General features: G+C 45.0%; 1 protein-coding gene and 1 long non-coding RNA gene across 12 annotated transcripts in view; one reads left to right on the top strand and one right to left on the bottom strand.

The window, feature by feature from the left end:
* The window catches only part of SPIDR (scaffold protein involved in DNA repair), a 277,621-nt gene that overhangs the window by 221,383 nt on the left and 39,694 nt on the right, over positions 1-16,544 (top strand). For 10 of the 11 annotated variants that reach the window (XM_019973800.2, XM_070802509.1, XM_070802510.1 and 7 more), the window contains one exon: positions 14,357-14,497. The exons of the other annotated variant lie outside the window; for it this stretch is intronic. In XM_019973800.2, coding sequence (XP_019829359.2) covers positions 14,357-14,497 — 141 coding nt within the window. The remainder of the gene's footprint in view (positions 1-14,356; positions 14,498-16,544) is intronic. 11 annotated transcript variants of the gene reach the window in all.
* LOC139186888 (uncharacterized) lies at positions 9,526-11,653 on the bottom strand. The gene is made up of 3 exons (XR_011570567.1): positions 11,516-11,653; positions 10,785-10,884; positions 9,526-9,997 (listed from the first exon to the last, which is right to left on the bottom strand). It is a non-coding gene; the product is annotated as an uncharacterized lncRNA (long non-coding RNA).

Genomic DNA, 16,544 nt, shown 5'->3' with positions numbered 1-16,544 from the left:
AGTATGTTCCCATCCCCAAGAATGTGCAGTCAAAAAGAAGAGAGAAAAGATCTACTCAGGTTTTTGAGTAGAATGTGATAAAAGCTAAAAGGCAAAAAATAAATCATTTTGCATACAAAGAAAAAGGAAGAATTGGGAACTTACATGGTTGTCCAGTGGCTAGGACTCCATGCTCTCAATACAGGGGTCCTGGGTTCAATCCCTGGTCAATAAACTGTGACACGCATGCCATAACTAAATATCCTGCATGCCACACCTAAGACCTGGTGCCACCAAATAAATAAATAAAATACTAAAGAAAGGAAAAAAGAAAATTGTTTACACTATAGAATGAGAAACATTGAGAAAGAAGTGGAATGAGTTTGTCTTTGAAAAATGAGCATCTTTAGACAGGTATGGTGGTGGGAACATGAAGTTTGTGTAGAGGAACTAATGGGAGCCCAGTGGAAACAGTGTCAGACTTTATTTTGGGGGGCTCCAAAATCACTGCAGATGGTGATTGCAGCCATGAAATTAAAAGACACTTACTCCTTGGAAGGAAAGTTATGACCAACCTAGATAGCATATTCAAAAGCAGAGATATTATTGATATGTTGCCAACAAAGGTCCGTCTAGTCAAGGCTATGGTTTTTCCAGTCGTCATATGGATGTGAGAGTTGGAACGTAAAGAAAGCTGAGCGCCAAAGAATTGATGCTTTTGAACTATGGTATTGGAAGACTCTTGAGAGTCCCTTGGACTTCAAGGAAATCCAACCAGTCCATCCTAAAGGAGATCAGTCCTGGATGTTCATTGGAAGGACTGATGCTGAAGCTGAAACTCCAATACTTGGGCCACTTCATGCGAAGAGTTGACTCATTGGAAAAGACCCTGATGCTGGGAGGGATTAGGGGCAGGAGGAGAAGGGGACAACAAAGGATGAGATGGCTGGATGGCATCACCGACTTGATGCACATGAGTTTGAGTGAACTCCAGGAGTTGGTGATGGACAGGGAGGCCTGGCATGCTGCGATTCATGGGGTTGCAAAGAGTCAGACATGACTGAGCAACTGAACTGAACCGAACTGAACTGAATGGGAGCCAAGACTCAGTTGGGGGTGAGGCTGCAGTAACTTGGTCTTAGACTCACACATGCATCAATCAGGAGACCTGCAGGAGTCATGAGCATGCCCTGGAACTTCCATAACTAGTTCAGTGATATGACTAACTGTCCCTTAGGAAAGAGTGTTTTAGAGCAACCTACAGGAGTGGTGAGAGGGAAGGACCAGGTTAGGAGATCAGTTAGGAGACATATCCCTAGTCCACGTAACATGCAAAGCAAGAAGCAAAACAGGAATGAGAAGGAAGGATGATGTTAAAAAAGATAAACATGGGGCAAATGGATTGACTGCAGCAACTGGATATGGAAAAGGAAATAAAGGTCACTTGCAGATTTTGGAACAGAGTGACCAAGAAATGGTGGGGCTGTGGCTGTGTTACACAAAGAGGGAACACACAGGAAGAACCTCAAGTCTGGGCCACAAGACACAGGACACTGGGAGTCCTCTGATGATAAAGTCATAGAACTGGATTAAATGAGATCCTGGTCAGTTACCTGTGCTCACGTTTCCCTGGACCTAAATAAACAACAGCAACAACTTTAGTCTGTATATCCTGGGAAGGATAGATGCATTTATACATCTCTGTGCTAATGATAGGCAAAAAATCTAATTAAATCCTCTCCTTTGGTGGGTTCAGACTATTTCTTTGAAGACCTACACTCATATACTTCATTTTTGAAAAGATATCACTGGCATGATATATATGTTCTTTTAAAATTATAAATACCTTTCATCTGTGATCTGAGCTTCTCTGGTGGCTTAGCTGGTAAAGAATCCACCTGCAATGCAGGAGACCTGGGTTCAATCCCTGGGTTGGGAAGATCTCCTGGAGAAGGGAAAGGCTACCCACTCCAGTATTCTGGCCTGGAGAATTCCATGGACCATATAGTCCATGGGGTCACAAAAAGTTGGACACAACTGAGCGACTTTCACTTCATCTGTGTTCAACTGATTTTTTGACAGGGGAGCTGACATTTTAACTGGGAAAGAATAGTAATTCCCACAAGTAGCCCTGAGAGAAATGGATATGCACATGCAAAAGAGTCAAGTTGACCCCTGCCTCAAATCATAAATAGGAATTATTTCAAAATAGATCATGGGCCTAAATATAAGAACTAAAACTATCATACTCAAAAGAAAAAATAGGAATATGTCTTCATAACCATATATACTGGGCAGTTGTTCCTTACATATGACACCAAAAGTATATACACACCCCAAAAATAAATAAATAAAGGGGACTTCATAAACACAGAAATTTCTTTGCTTCACAGGACATTCAGGAAAGTAACAGACAACCTAGAGAACTGGAGAAACTTTTTGCAAATCACGTATCTGGTAGGGGATTTGTAACCAAATAAATATAAAAGCTAATGCAAAAAGTTGCATCATTATAAAAAAAAGATAACCCAAATGAAAAACAGAGGATTTGATTAGACACTTCACCAAAGAAGTTGGCCAAGAATCGCATGATATCATCATTAGCCATCAGGGAAATGCAAATCAAAGCCACAGTGTGATATATAACCTCCCACCCACTGGGGTGGCTGTAATAAAATAGACAGCCAATAATATGTGTCTACAAGGATGTGGATAAAGGACCGAAATGGTATGGACCTAAGAGAAGCAGAAGATATTAAGAAGAGGTGGCAAGAATACACAGAAGAACTACACAAAAAAGATCTTCATGACCCAGATAATCATGATGGTGTGATCACTCACCTAGAGCCAGACATCCTGGAATGCAAAGTCAAATGGGCTTTAGGAAGTATCACTATGGACAAAAAGCTAGTGGAAGTGATGAAATACCATTTGAGCTATTTTAAATCCTAAAAGATGATGCTGTGAAAGCGCTGCACTGAATATGCCAGCAAATTTGGAAAACTCAGCAGTGGCCACAGGACTGGAAATGGTCAGTTTTCATTCTAATCCCAAAGAAAGGCAATGCTAAAGAATGTTCAAACTACCGCACAATTGCACTCATCTCACATGCTAGCAAAGTAATGCTTAAAATTCTTCAAGCCAGGCTTCAACAGTATGTGAACCATGAACTTCCAGATATTCAAGCTGGATTTAGAAAAGGCACTCTTAGAGTACATCATGAGAAATGCCAGGCTGGATGACGCACAAGCTGGAATCAAGATTGCCGGGAGAAATATCAATAACCTCAGATATGCAGATAACACCACCCTTATGGCAGAAAGTGAAGAGAAACTGAAGAGCCTCTTGATGAAAGTGAAAGAGGAGAGTGAAAAAGTTGGCTTCAAGCTCAGTATTCAAAAAATGAAGATCATGGCATCTGGTCCCATCACTTTATGGCAAATAGATGGGGAAACAATGGAAACAGTAACAAACTTTATTTTGGGGGGCTCCAAAATCACTGCAGATGGTGACTGCAGCCATGAAATTAAAAGACACTTGCTCCTTGGAAGAAAAGCTATGACCAATCTAGACAGTATATTAAAAAGCAGAGACATTACTTTGCCAACAAAGGTATGTCTAGTTAAAGCTCTGGTTTTTCCAGTGGTCATATATGGATGTGAGAGCTGGACTATAAAGAAAGCTGAGCGCCAAAGAATTGATGGTTTTGAACTGTGGTGTTGGAGAAGACTCTTGAGAGTCCCTTGAACTGCAAGGAGATCAAACCAGTCAATCCTAAAGGAAATCAATCCCGAATATTCATTGGAAGGACTGATGCTGAAGCTCAAGCTCCAATACTTTGACCACCTGATGCAAAGAACTGACTCATCGGGAAAGACCCTGATGCTGGGAAAGATTGAAGGCAGGAGGAGAAGGGGACAACAGAGGATGAGATGGCTGGATGGCATTACTGACTCGATGGACACGAGTTTGAGCAAGCTCTGGGAGTTGGTGACGGACAGGGAAGCCTGGTGTACTGCAATCCATGTAGTCACAAAGAGTCGGACATGACTGAGCAACTGAACTGAACTGAACAAAGATGTGGAGAAACTGGAGCCCTCATAATGGCTGGTAAAATGGTGCAGCCACTTTGGAAAACAGTCTGGCAGTTCCTCAAGAATCTAAACTTCGCATTACCATATGATCCAGCAAAGGTACTCCTCGGTATAAACCCAAAAGAATTGAAAACATATATCTATGTAACTTGTACACTGACATTCATAGCAGTATTACTTGTAAATGCAAGAATGTGGAAACAACGCAAATGGCCAACAGTGGTGGATGGATAAATAAAATGTTACATATGCATATAATGGAATACTATTCAGCAATAAACAGGAGTTCAGTACTGGCACTTCCTATTAATATAGCTTGGATGCGACTTGAAAATGTTATGCTGTGTGAAATAAGCCAGTCTCAGAAGGCCACAGCTTCCGTGATTTCATTCCTGTGAAATGTTCAGAGCAGACAGATCCATAGAGAGGAAGTAGATCAGTGTGTTTGGGGGAGGGGAGAGCAGGGAGGCCCTGTGACAGCTTGGGGCTTTTGGACTAATGTTCAGGGACTAGACAGTGCTGGTGGTTGGAGAACACGTGTATGTACGTAATGCCACTAAATTGTACACTTTAGAATGGTGGAATTGTATGTTTTATGTGTGTTTTGCCACAATATTTTTATTTGGGTGAATTTTATGGCATGTAAATTAGGTCTCAGTAAAGCTGTTATAAAAATACAAAGCATATCAGCCTGATTGTTTTCAGGGCATTGTGCTGAGGCGAAAGGTTCAATCCAAAGATCCTATAGTAGATGACTCCATTTTTATAACATTTCAAAGTGGCCAAATCTTAGAAACCGAGGACAGATCAGCAGTTTGTAAATGTTGGGGATGGAGGGGAGGGAAGGGAGGTGGGTGATAAAAGACAGCCAAGGCGTCCCTGTGGAGGACCCTGGGAGGTCCTTGTGGAGGTGGGTGCAGGACGTCCACAGTGGTGAACTTCACAGCACCAGGCACACGGCACACAGATACCATCGGGATGGGTGAGACGTGAGCCCAGGTGCGTGGCAGCCACGAGTGTCTGGTGTGATGTCTGACTGTTGTCGGCCTGGGACAGTGTGCCACTGGGGGAAGGGGCAGAACTGACACCTCTGTCCATGGGAATTTCACTTCAAAATGTGTAAGAGGAGCTGTGTCTCTTTGAAAACTTGTTCTGGAGGCGGACTTCTGTGGCTGTGAGATGTCCTCTTCCGACATGCCTCGGCCCAGTCTAGTCTCATCTCCAGGGGCGGTGACTGCGGTCCAAGTCCAGGACTCCAGTTATGTCCTGGTTACTTGTGTCCTCCTTCAGACCAAGCTTGCAGCAGGATTTATTGTTTGGTTAATTTCACCAATGCAGTATTTTCCGAAAATAAAGAGGAAGTGAAAGTGTGGAAAAGGCCTTTCTCGGGACTTTTGCCATGCTTTAGTTACGTTTAGCAGGGGAAAAAAAAGGTTGTTATTCTTTCCTATTCACTGATATTAGAAAGTTTCCATGTCACACTTTTATTTTAGCAAAGAGAAAATATGATTTTTCTGATGAATAAAACCACATTTCCGTGCAGTAGAGATCATCCTGCTAACATCTCATGTTGAAAAGATAAACAGCAGGATTAACTGTTTACTTTAGGAGCGCGGTCTGCTTGTTTTTCAGGAGGACACAGTGTCCTGCTGTATCTGGTTTCCCGTCTGCTTGCGGCTTGGAGCTGGGAAAGGCCCTGCCCCTCGTGCTACGCACCCCCTCCAACCCTGCCCCCCCACCTCACACCGCACCCCCACCCGCCCCCGCCCCGGGCTGGGTCCAAATTCCCCTCCCAACCTCTCCTCCCCTTTCTGTCTTTCCTGCTTTTTTTCTCACTTTATCCTGGAATTTCTTCTGTTTATTTCTTAGATTGGGTTTAGTAAGGGATCATAACGTGGCGAGAAGGACCGTTGTTGATCAGAGACTGCTTCGGTTGACTCTGACCTAGAATAGAGCAGCCGGACCTGACTCTGATTCCGGGAATTCTTAGTGAAGTGCTCAGAACTGCTTCCACGACTCATGTAAACATCCACATGTCACTTCATCTGCTTCTCCCTTGGAACACAAGCATCCGCAGACACACGTGTGCACACACGCTCACTGGTTCTCTCCCACTCTGCTTCTGTGTCTGTGATGCAGAGCCAGTGAACGAAAGGAGGGAAAAATAAATATTTTTGAAAAGTTGGGAAGGGGCATTTGAAGCTTCAGAAATTAAATTATAGGCTCTCTGAAACCCCCTCTGTGAATCAACAGTTTTGTTTTTCTTCTTCCTTATGCTTGTTTTGTTGCTTTCACAGATTAACAGTACATGCACATTCAGAATTTTTTAAATGTTCTTTAGTTAGCATGATGAGATGATGAGACATTCAGCCCATAAGAGAAGGAAAGAAAGAAGCATTCTTAAAGACAAACATTAACTCCATGGTGGACTTTATACTTCCATGGTGATACGGCTGAGGTTGAACCCTGCACCTCTTATCTGTTATTTTGTTGCTGGGCAGGTGCTGTGCAGCGCAGCAGTTTTACTCCCTTCCTCCAGCCTCACCCTCCTGGCTCATGAATGCAAGAAAGTCAAGGCACTGCAGCCAAGGGCTCTGGGACCAGGCGAGCGGCGGCCGAGGGTTTGTCATTGATTTCGACTGCTCAAGCAGAGAGGCGCTTTCCTTACAACAGACCCGGGTGGTGTGGTCGGCACCTGAGGCACCTCCTGAGCTGGCTTCAGGGAGGACGGCGTTGTTTCTGAGCCCTTTCCACTGCCTCAGTCACTGTCCTATGGGCCCTTCACGCAGGAGATCGGCCTTTTACAAAGGGGCTCACACCTCTTACCACTCAGGAGAGCTGATACCTGACCAGAGAATGCCACCTTCCTGTCAATCAGCTTTGTCTGGTAGCAAATTGGATTTGCCTGGTGGGTGAAGGAAACTGAGATGCTTAGGTGCAGAGTAGGGGCAGGCTCTTCACCAGGGGCTAAACAGATTGGAGTTACCTGGATTGTGAGGGTCAGAGCGGAGCTCCGAGCAGCCGGGCAGGTCTCCAGCGGTAGAGGAGCCCCTCCCCCACAGCCAGGCACCACATGCTGACAGCCATGAGAGGGGGGGAGGGGTTTACTTGGTGAAGGTCAGTCTTTTAGGCTTGGGTGGAACCTTGAGCTGAGATAAGTGGCATTCTCTTGCCAGACTCTTGGAGAGTTTTGAATGGCAGACTGACAGGCTCTTTAACCCTTCCTCCCTGGAGACATCTTCTCTGTGCTGTTTCAGCGTTTATCAACGTTTATCCAAGTGGACCACATCTGAAAGCAGCAGTTTACCTCCCATGCAAGGCTTGGGATCCCAGCATCAGTGCTCAGCATGCATGAAAGTCACCTGCAGCCTGGGGCATGGTGTCACTGGGTGTCCTGGGCGTCCTGGCTGGGGCTCCGAACATTCTCTGTTAAAACAACTACCTCCCGTGCCAGCGGCCGTGTTTCTACAACAGCATCCCCCTTACTCCCCAGTGGTAGGAGGTGGGCATGCTGGCTGTCCTGGGCCAGTGACTGACCCACCTGGCCCTGGACCCAAACCCTCCACCCCACACAGGCTGCTCGCTGCGGCTCCACACCGCCCCCAGAGCTGCCAACCAGGGTGACATCTCTACCTCCATCCCTGTTTCCATAAACATAACTGATTTTAAATTAAGAATAATGCATGGGAATACCCGAATAGTAAGTAGTCTTTCCCCTTATGACCACTTTCCCTCTATCTTTGTTCTTGCATAGTATTTTCCGGCCTTCTCTCAACTTCTCAAACATGGGAAAACTCCCATGTTGCTGTCCCAGTTTTTGAGTGTGCCTTGCGCCCTGCTCTTAAGTGTGTTCCTGTCAACCCTGTGCAGGACAGGCTTCAAGACCAGCCCTGGAAGAAGCCTTCCCCGACCACCTGGCCAGGCCCTTCCACCCCAGCACTTTGCCGCAGGCTCCAGCAGTCCCGCGCCTGTGCTCGTGTGTGTGCTTGGGCCAGGCCTTGCCCTGGGGAGGAGCTGAGGGCCCTGCCCAGGCCTGGGACCGCCGCAGTCCCGCTGTTCTTAGCACACAAGAAACCTCTCGAGGCTGGGGCACTGTTCGGGGCACGGGGATGAGCATGTTCGTGCCACTGTTACTGACTCTTCACCCCTCAAGGCCTCTCTACGTCAAGCACTCCTGCGTCTGACCCAGTAATTTTGCATTTGGCTCATTTCTTGTGTTCACACAAGTCAAGGTGTCTTTTAAGGAAAAAAGAACAAGTCACACTTAAGTCTGTGAACTCAGAGAGTTTCCAAATACTCTTATAACTCACAAATAATGGCTGAAGAGCCTGGCACATGCTGGCTGTCCAGAGGGTCTTTGTTTGGCGAGGATGTGAGTTGCAGAGTCAGATAAGAACCAGCTTCTGGAGTAGCAGTGAGTGCACGGTGGACTCTTCCCTCACAAACTAGCATTGTAGCTGCAGAAACTGAACAACAATCATTTGAGCTTTTGGAAATTGTCCTAAGGGCACACAGCAGATGGAGGACATTCCATCTGTAGAATCATGGAAACCTACTATGTCTCAGTAAGAACAGTGAGTCTGTGGCTCTTGAGCCTTGACCCACTTCCTGCCAGCTGCTCCTGCTCTAGGCTCTGCTCCAGGGCCACAGACAGTGCCCAGTCCAGCACTCGGTCTCCTTCTAGGAGGGCTGTCCACCACATCCCTCATCCCCAGGCCTCTGTTGAGAGGCTCCACCCCAAGTGTGGGGGGCCAAGAGTACCTCCCCTAGCTCACCCTCAGGGTGAGAGGCTCGCCCAGAAGACCCACGCCCACCAGCACCCATGCTGGGGCAGAGGCATCCGTGCAGGCAGAGGGGCACTGCCCAGAGGGAGGTGGTACCCGAGAGTGAAGGGAACGGGATCTGGGAGAGCAGTTCACAGAGTGCTTCAGGCAGATGACAGAGCCATGAGCAGGTAACAGAGAGCATCAGGGAAAGAGCCAAGGGCTGCCCAGGAATCGCTGTCGGACTTGAGAGACAGGAGGGGTGCGCTCAGGAGCAGTCGGCACACCCACGGGGAGAGGTGGATACAAAGCTCACTGCCCTGCAGGCCTCCACACCGCCTCCGTCCCCACACTGGACAGTCAGCTGCTTGACCCATGGACAACTCTTAGAGCCAGTATCAATGTCTTATAGCCACAGCATATTAAAAAAATGTCACATGTGTGGAAATTTAACACTAGTATCTTTAAGATAGATAGGGCATTCTTCTGGTTTCCACCTGCCAAATAACCACTCCCGAACAGACTGAAACCATAGTGCATCAGGTGAGCGGACAGGGGTTTCCTGGTGTTCTTGGGTATAAAATACTATATTGCAAGGAAAATTGAACACAGTAATAATTATATATGATTTTGATGTATTTTTACCTCTGTAGATCTGACAAAGTAAATTTTAGAAAAATTATCGCTAGCAACATTTTGGTGATGATTTTCAAGGAATACCTATTAATATATTTGAATATTAATGTTTGGTAAAACATAATTTGATTGCTAAGTAATGTCTGACTCTTTGCGACCCCATGAACTGCAGCATGCCAGACTCCCCTGTCCTTCAGTGTCTTCTGGAGTTTGCTCAAACTCATGTCCATTAAGTCAGTGTTGCCATCCAACCGTCTCATCCTCTGTTGCCTCTTCCTCCTCCTGCCCTCAATCTTTCCAAGCATCAGGGTCTTTTCCAATGAGTCAGCTCTTTGCATCAGGTACAGAAAGTATTGGAACTTCAGCATCAGTCCTTCCAGTGAATATTCAGTATTGATTTCCTTTAGGATTGACTGGTTTGATCTCCTGGCTGTCTAAGGGACTGTCAAGAGTCTTCTCCAGCACCACAGTTTGAAAGCATCAATTCTTCGATGCTCAGCTTTCTTTATGATCCAACTCTCACATCTGTATGTAAAGGTTGATTAGCTGATTATTAAGTATAATATTTATAGTTTTTCGGATACTCTAATTGTTATGCCTTTAGACTGTGCTGCCATATGTAGCTGTTTACATTTAAACTAATTACAGTTAGGTAAAACTTAAAATTCAGCTCCTCGCCCACGTTAGCCGCATTTGAAGTCTCAGCAGCCTGCGTGGCTGCCGCAGCGGGTGCAGAGCCACGCATCAGCACGGTTTTTGAGCCCACACGCTGCTGCGGGCTGCCGTTCTCTGCTTTGCTCCTCACTCCCACTGTGTGTTCATCGGGTTTACCTGTCTTGACATAAGGAGTTTAGCTTCATTTCTGGCTAATTTCTTAGCCTGGTAATTTCCCAGTTTTGTACATTTAAAAAGAGATTTATGTTAAATATGTTTATATGTTCATTTTATCTTATTGTTAAGAGTTCTCTTATGTAACATTATGTGGTCTTGGGCAAGACCCGAAAACCTTCTGATCTTCAGTTCTCTGTATGCTGAGTGAGGGTGAGAATAATCACACCCTCAGAGGCCATCTAAGGATAAAATGATGCCCATGGAACAGGGCCTGGCACCCACCACCCACTGTCAAGATGATGCATTTCTAACCCATGCCCACTCAAAAAAATTAATGTTTGTTATTTTAAGCTTCTAACTTGTAGAATGACTTGCTGTGTAGCAATAGGTAGCTAATCGAATAACTAGTCAGTGAGGCAGACAAAAAAAGTTAGTGAAGGAACACAAGACTTGAAAAATACACTTAAGTAACTTGACTTACAAATCTCATACAAAACCATCTTTAACAACTAGAGCATGTCCATTCTTCTTGGTTGATATTGTCTTAAAAAGTGATTGTGTGCTAGGCCATACAGCAGATCCTACAAATGTAAGAGAACCATTATCAGAGAGCATATTCTTTCACTGTAGTACAATTAAATTAGAGTTAATGACAAAAATATGTGCATTTTCAATCCTTACAGAAAAAAATTTTAAATACTTCCAAATAATTCCTGGATCAAAGAAGAAATAATAATGGAAATTTAAAAATACCTAGAACTGATGAATAATCGTAAAAATACTAAATATCAAATTTTATGTGATATCATTAGTTTGATACTTAGAAGAAATGTTATAGTCTAAGCTCACTTTAGAAAGAAGGGAGGTTCAAAATTAAATAAGCCAAGGCTCTAACATAAAAAGCAATTTAAAAATAATAGGATAAATACCAAGAAAATAGAAGGAAGGAGATTATAAGCATAAGGGTAGAAATTAATGACATGAACTGAGTAAACAAAGCCAAGAGTTGGTTCTTTGAAATGATTAATAATAATTCAATGAAAAACTCATAAAGAGAGGAGAGAAGATGTAAATAAGCACAACTGAAAAGGGAAGATATGAGGATCAGCCCCATCAGTTAGAGATGCAGTGAGAGGGTATTATTCTATCTTTATGCTAATAAACTTGAAAATGTAAACAAAATGGATAAACCCCTAGAAAAATATAACTTACCAGAAAATCCCCCAAAGTTCAACTGTTATTCAAGAAATTGAGAGTTAAAGTCTTCCCAGGTAAAGAAAGCATGGTAGCGAAGTCATTTTATTACTAAATCCTTTCAAAGTCATGTGTCGAAAAACATATGACTCAAGTCTTATATGAAGTCTTCACATGAAAAAGGAATTCCTATCAGCTCATTATATGAAGCTGATATAAAGAATCCTGATACCAAATCTAAGAGAGAAAATTAAAGGTCCATATCACTCATGGGTATAGATAACAAGTCTGAATACACAGCAGAATCCTTGCTCTTTCTTGGGAGTAAAAAATTGGTTTCATACTTGGTAAACTGTCATTGTCATTTAACCACATTAGTAAAGGAGATGAAAACATACAGTCTTTTCATTGACTACAAAAAATGCATTTTATAAGCTCTAATACCCATTCATGATTTTTAAACTTTCTCAGTAAACTAGGAATCTTTAACCTGATGAAGAATATCTACAACCAAAAAAAAAAAAAATTGAGGATACAAACTTTCTTTAAAATCAAGAACACAATGAGGATGCCATGTCACTGCCTCTGTTCACTGTGGCACTGAAGACATTCAAGGGCAGTCAGAGAAGATGATGCAAAAAGAGCATCGGGGCTGGGAGGTGGACGCTTTCCTTATGCACAGACCAGATGGTAACTTGTACCTCCTTAGAAGTGTTGTGAATAGTAAACTCCATTAGGATTGATGAATTACAGGAGCTGATTGTACTTTTTCCATCCTTTGGCCACAAAGAAAAACACCATCTAAAACAGCAAGCACAGTCATGCGCAGTCTAGTCACAGACCGACGGAGGTGGAGCATGGGCTGTACAGAGAACCTTGTTCTAAAAACTGCCCTGAGCGCCCCTCCCTCCCCCCAAGGCAGGACGGACTCCTGGTGCCGTCCCTGTGCCAGCCCGAGCGCCCTTCCTGCTCACAGCCCCAGAGCTCACTCCCCACCATCTCCTTACAGTGAGAACATTCCAGCTACTGCAGTCACCCCCAGGGTACTACCTCCCTGCGAAGGCATTCGTGTTCCCTGAATGTGATGTAATTTATGGGAAACACCTCTTGATTCAGGAAAAACAAGTTGATCGAGGGCCTTTTCTGTGCAGACCTGCAGTGGTTTTTGAAGATTGCTGGTCAGGAGCAGGAAACAAGTGTAGTGCTTGGGGCTCCTGTGTGCTCCTCAGCCCGCTCCCACTGGGAGTGTGCTGACCGCCCGGCTCCCGTCCCGTGGGCCAGAGGGACAAAGCTGCCTGTGAGAGCAGAGCAAGGCGGGAGGGTGTGTGTGCTGGGTGTGAACACGGTGAGGAGAGTAGTAGGGGGGCCTGAGTGCCTCCCTCCCCCCCAAGTCAGGACGGACTCCAGGCAGAAGAATAAACAGGAGCACCCTTCCTGGGTCATCTGCGACATGGGCAAACGTCAGAGCAGGTTTAAGGCAAGGGTAGGATCCAGTTCCCCACCTCCCCCTTCTCAACACAAGCAGTCAGAAATTCTCTCTAGTTTCAGGTAGGATTGAAATATATACATTACCATATGCAGAGTAGATAGCTAGTCGGAAGTTGCTGTGAGCCTTGAGGAGATCAACCCAGTGCTCTGTGATGACCTAGTGGGGTGGGGTAGGGTGGGGTGGGGAGGGAGGTTCCAGAGGGAAGGGATATATAAACACTTATGGCTGATTCCCATTGTTGCATGGCAGAAACAAATACAACATTGTGAAGCAAGTATCCTCCAATTAAGAAAAAAATTCTAGTCTTAAAAAGCAGATCCTTTTGGACTCTGTGGGAGAAGACCAGGGTGGGATGATTTGAGAGAAGCATTGGAACACGTATATCATCATAAATGTGAAACAGATCGCCAGTCCAGGTTCGATGCATGAGACAGGCACTCAGGGCCGGTGCACTGGGATGACCCTGAGGGGTGGGATGGGGAGGGAGGTGGGAGGGGAGTTCAGGATGGGGAACACATGTACACCCATGGCTGATTCATGTCAGTGTATGGCAAAAACCACTACAATAATTGTAAAGTAATTAGCCTCCAATTAAATAAATTTAAAAACAGATCCATGGAGGTTTTTGTATACATCTTGACTTCATATATGTTAACAGTAATACAGAGCAGTGTGAAATGCTCCAGGGGTCGGTGAGGCGACCGAGGGCATGAGAGTGGGTGTAGCACCCCCTGCCCTGCCCTCTCACAGCTGGCAGATGGAGCCTGGTCACCTGCCCCTGCCTCAGCCTGAGTTAGACTAGGAGCAGAGGAGCAAGTCAGGGCAAACCGAAGGGCTTCCCTCCTAGAGGCTCTGCATTGCGGAATGGTCAGGGGACAAAACCACAGGATAGGTGTAACATGGAAGTGCGTGCTGTCTTCATCCCTGCCTTCACTCGGCAGGCTGCTCCAAACAGGACAGGATCATGAGAGACCGTGGCTCAGTGTTGAGCATCCATACGAAACATAAATGTTTCTGTTACGGCAGACAGGGTAAACAAGGGAAAGGGGCTACTCTGTGTCTGGCAGTGGTAAAATACTTGATTTGAAAGGTGGTCTCAGTGTGCTCTTGTAAAGCACATTGGGGTTAGGGCGTAGTTATCTTCCTGAAGAGAATTCTGTCTCCTACTGTTTTCTGTGGGTGGTGGTCCACGCACCTGCTTGTACAAATCTAAGAAGTGCATGTTTTAGTTCAATATTGTTCATTTATCCTGGTTCACCTATTTGGGAAGATGCCTACAGTGGATTTCTGTTGAAGGAGAAGGAAATTCTGGTCTCTGTACCGAATCAAAACCTGTTTCCTAAAGAGCACATGTGGATGCTTTTTTGTAGAGTCTGCCTTCTTGTGCAAGACGCCCTTGGACTCTTCAGTGAGGTGCACTTGGAGGGCGGCATCCTGAAAGACAGGCGGCTGGAGGGGAAGTGCTGCAGGCTGTCAGGCATGAAGGTTCTGCAGAAGGTCACCAGAGCAAGGTGAGACATCTGTACTTTTATTTTTAGGCCTGAAAGTTTGCCTCTAAAACAAGGCTGGGAGTTGGGTTAAGCTCATAAAGTATTTCTGAGAGAAACAGTATAAGTGACAACAGAAATAATGTTGCAAGTTTAGTGATTCACAGTTTTATTAAGATTAGGATTAAAAATGCTATACATGTGTCTTTTCATTCTAAAGTTTTTTCTATATACTATCTATACTAATAAGGTAGCTTCGCATGAGTCAGTTTATATAAATGAAAATACAACTTTGTGAAAAGGCATTTCAGAACTCTTTATTTTGCCGTGTTTTTTGCTTTCCATGGCAAGAAAGCATATTTTCTGTCGAGCTGCATGGCACCTCACCCTCGATGTTGTTTTGGGTAGAAATAGTACATGGATCTGGCCCAGCAGTTCATTGTTCCATTCAAGTAATCATCTTAGTCTTGAATTAGGGGAAAGAAGAACATTTTTAATGGAACTATCCAGTCATGTAGAGAATTGTAAACAGTGAATTTGGGGATTTCTCATTGGAGCCTCTTTCCTCAAACAGCATGTCATTGTAGGTCTTGATGTCCGTGTTTTGCTGGAGTAACGTCTCAGCTTGTCACACTGTCTGCGGGAGGGCAAGCCCATCATGTGCACATGCGGTCTGACTTGGAGCAGGTTGGAAGCCGGTGGTTTGCACCGCAGCCGTCTGCTGTGGTCTTCCTAAACTTGGAGCATTGCCGAGCATTCCTCCACCTGACCTCCATCCACAGTCCGCTCTCCCCATCCCGGCTCTGTGCCTAATCTGTCTTTCACGTGGCACCAGGCAGGTGAGCAGTGGCTCCACCCAGGACCCTGCTTTCCTGAAGGACAGATCCCTTGTGAGCCCTGCGTTGATCCATGCATGTTTGTCTTGTAACAGATTCTTCCTCCTGTTTGTGGAAAGGTGGCTGTATTATAATGTAATTGCCTTATACGTTAGGCACAGCACTGCCCAGATATTTGGAAAGCCCAACTGGGCCGCATGAACCTTGTCCTTATGAAGTTGAACCCCATTTAGCCCTTGGTTTCAGAATCACAAGCATCTGGAAAGACCGTGTGTAGTTGTGGTAAGCGAGGTGTTGCCCTGACATTAGCCTGGCGGCAGTAACTCCACTGGCCCTGTGTAGACCTCCCAGAGGTGCACTCAGCACGGTTCCCCCCGTCGCCACCACACACCAGGTACGTGGGGCTCTGCGTCACGTGCATCTCAATGGAGCCCCTCCAGCTGGCAGATCTCCTGGAGTGCTGCAGGCCAAGGGGCTGCTTCTGGGGACACACTTCCTGCTGGTGAAGGCGGGACTCACCTCCAGGGCCGTGCTCCTGGGGACTGACAGAGCCTGGGGCCCAGGGGCTCTGGCTCCATAAAGCACCTGCTCTTTACCGTGAGGCCACAGAACCGTCTGTGTACCTGACATTTAACCGGGTTCTTGTGAGTTGTACTGGAGGTATACTATTGTCTACAACATTGCCATAGGACATATTTTTTCTGTAGGAAATGCACTGAGTAATCTAAATAATTTGTTTACAGACAAACTTTTGGAACCCACTCCATTTTTAAGTTGAACTAAAATTTGACTAAATGTCATTTAGTTGCTAAGTCATGTCCTACTCTTTGCCACCACATGGACTATAGCCCCCCAGGCTCCTTTGTCCGTGAGATTTTCCAGGCAAGAATAATGGGGTGGGTTTGCTATTGAAATAGTTGATACTTCTTTTTAGGTTGGAATTAATTTCTTTATCTTATGTATTTAACTTTACTTTGACATGTAACCATCCAAATAGATTGTCTTTTTGTTCTTTTGGAAGCTATATTTCTTCAAAACAAATTATTTAATAGTTTTGGAATGCTGAATGTTATAATTGCCTATTAGTGACATCACCCACTGCCAGTCATCCATCCATGGCCCAGTAAACAAAAATTGTCTCTTTTTTCCCCTAAATTATTGTGTTTCGTAGCAACTCATAAACCTTAACAAAATATATTTCTCATAAATCTTAACAAAATAGACTTACTTCCCAG

The sequence above is a fragment of the Bos indicus genome, chromosome 14 (genome assembly GCF_029378745.1).
Source record: "Bos indicus isolate NIAB-ARS_2022 breed Sahiwal x Tharparkar chromosome 14, NIAB-ARS_B.indTharparkar_mat_pri_1.0, whole genome shotgun sequence".
NCBI lineage: Eukaryota > Metazoa > Chordata > Mammalia > Artiodactyla > Bovidae > Bos > Bos indicus.
Note: the sequence above shows the minus strand (reverse complement) of the source record. Positions and strands in the feature narration are given on the sequence as shown.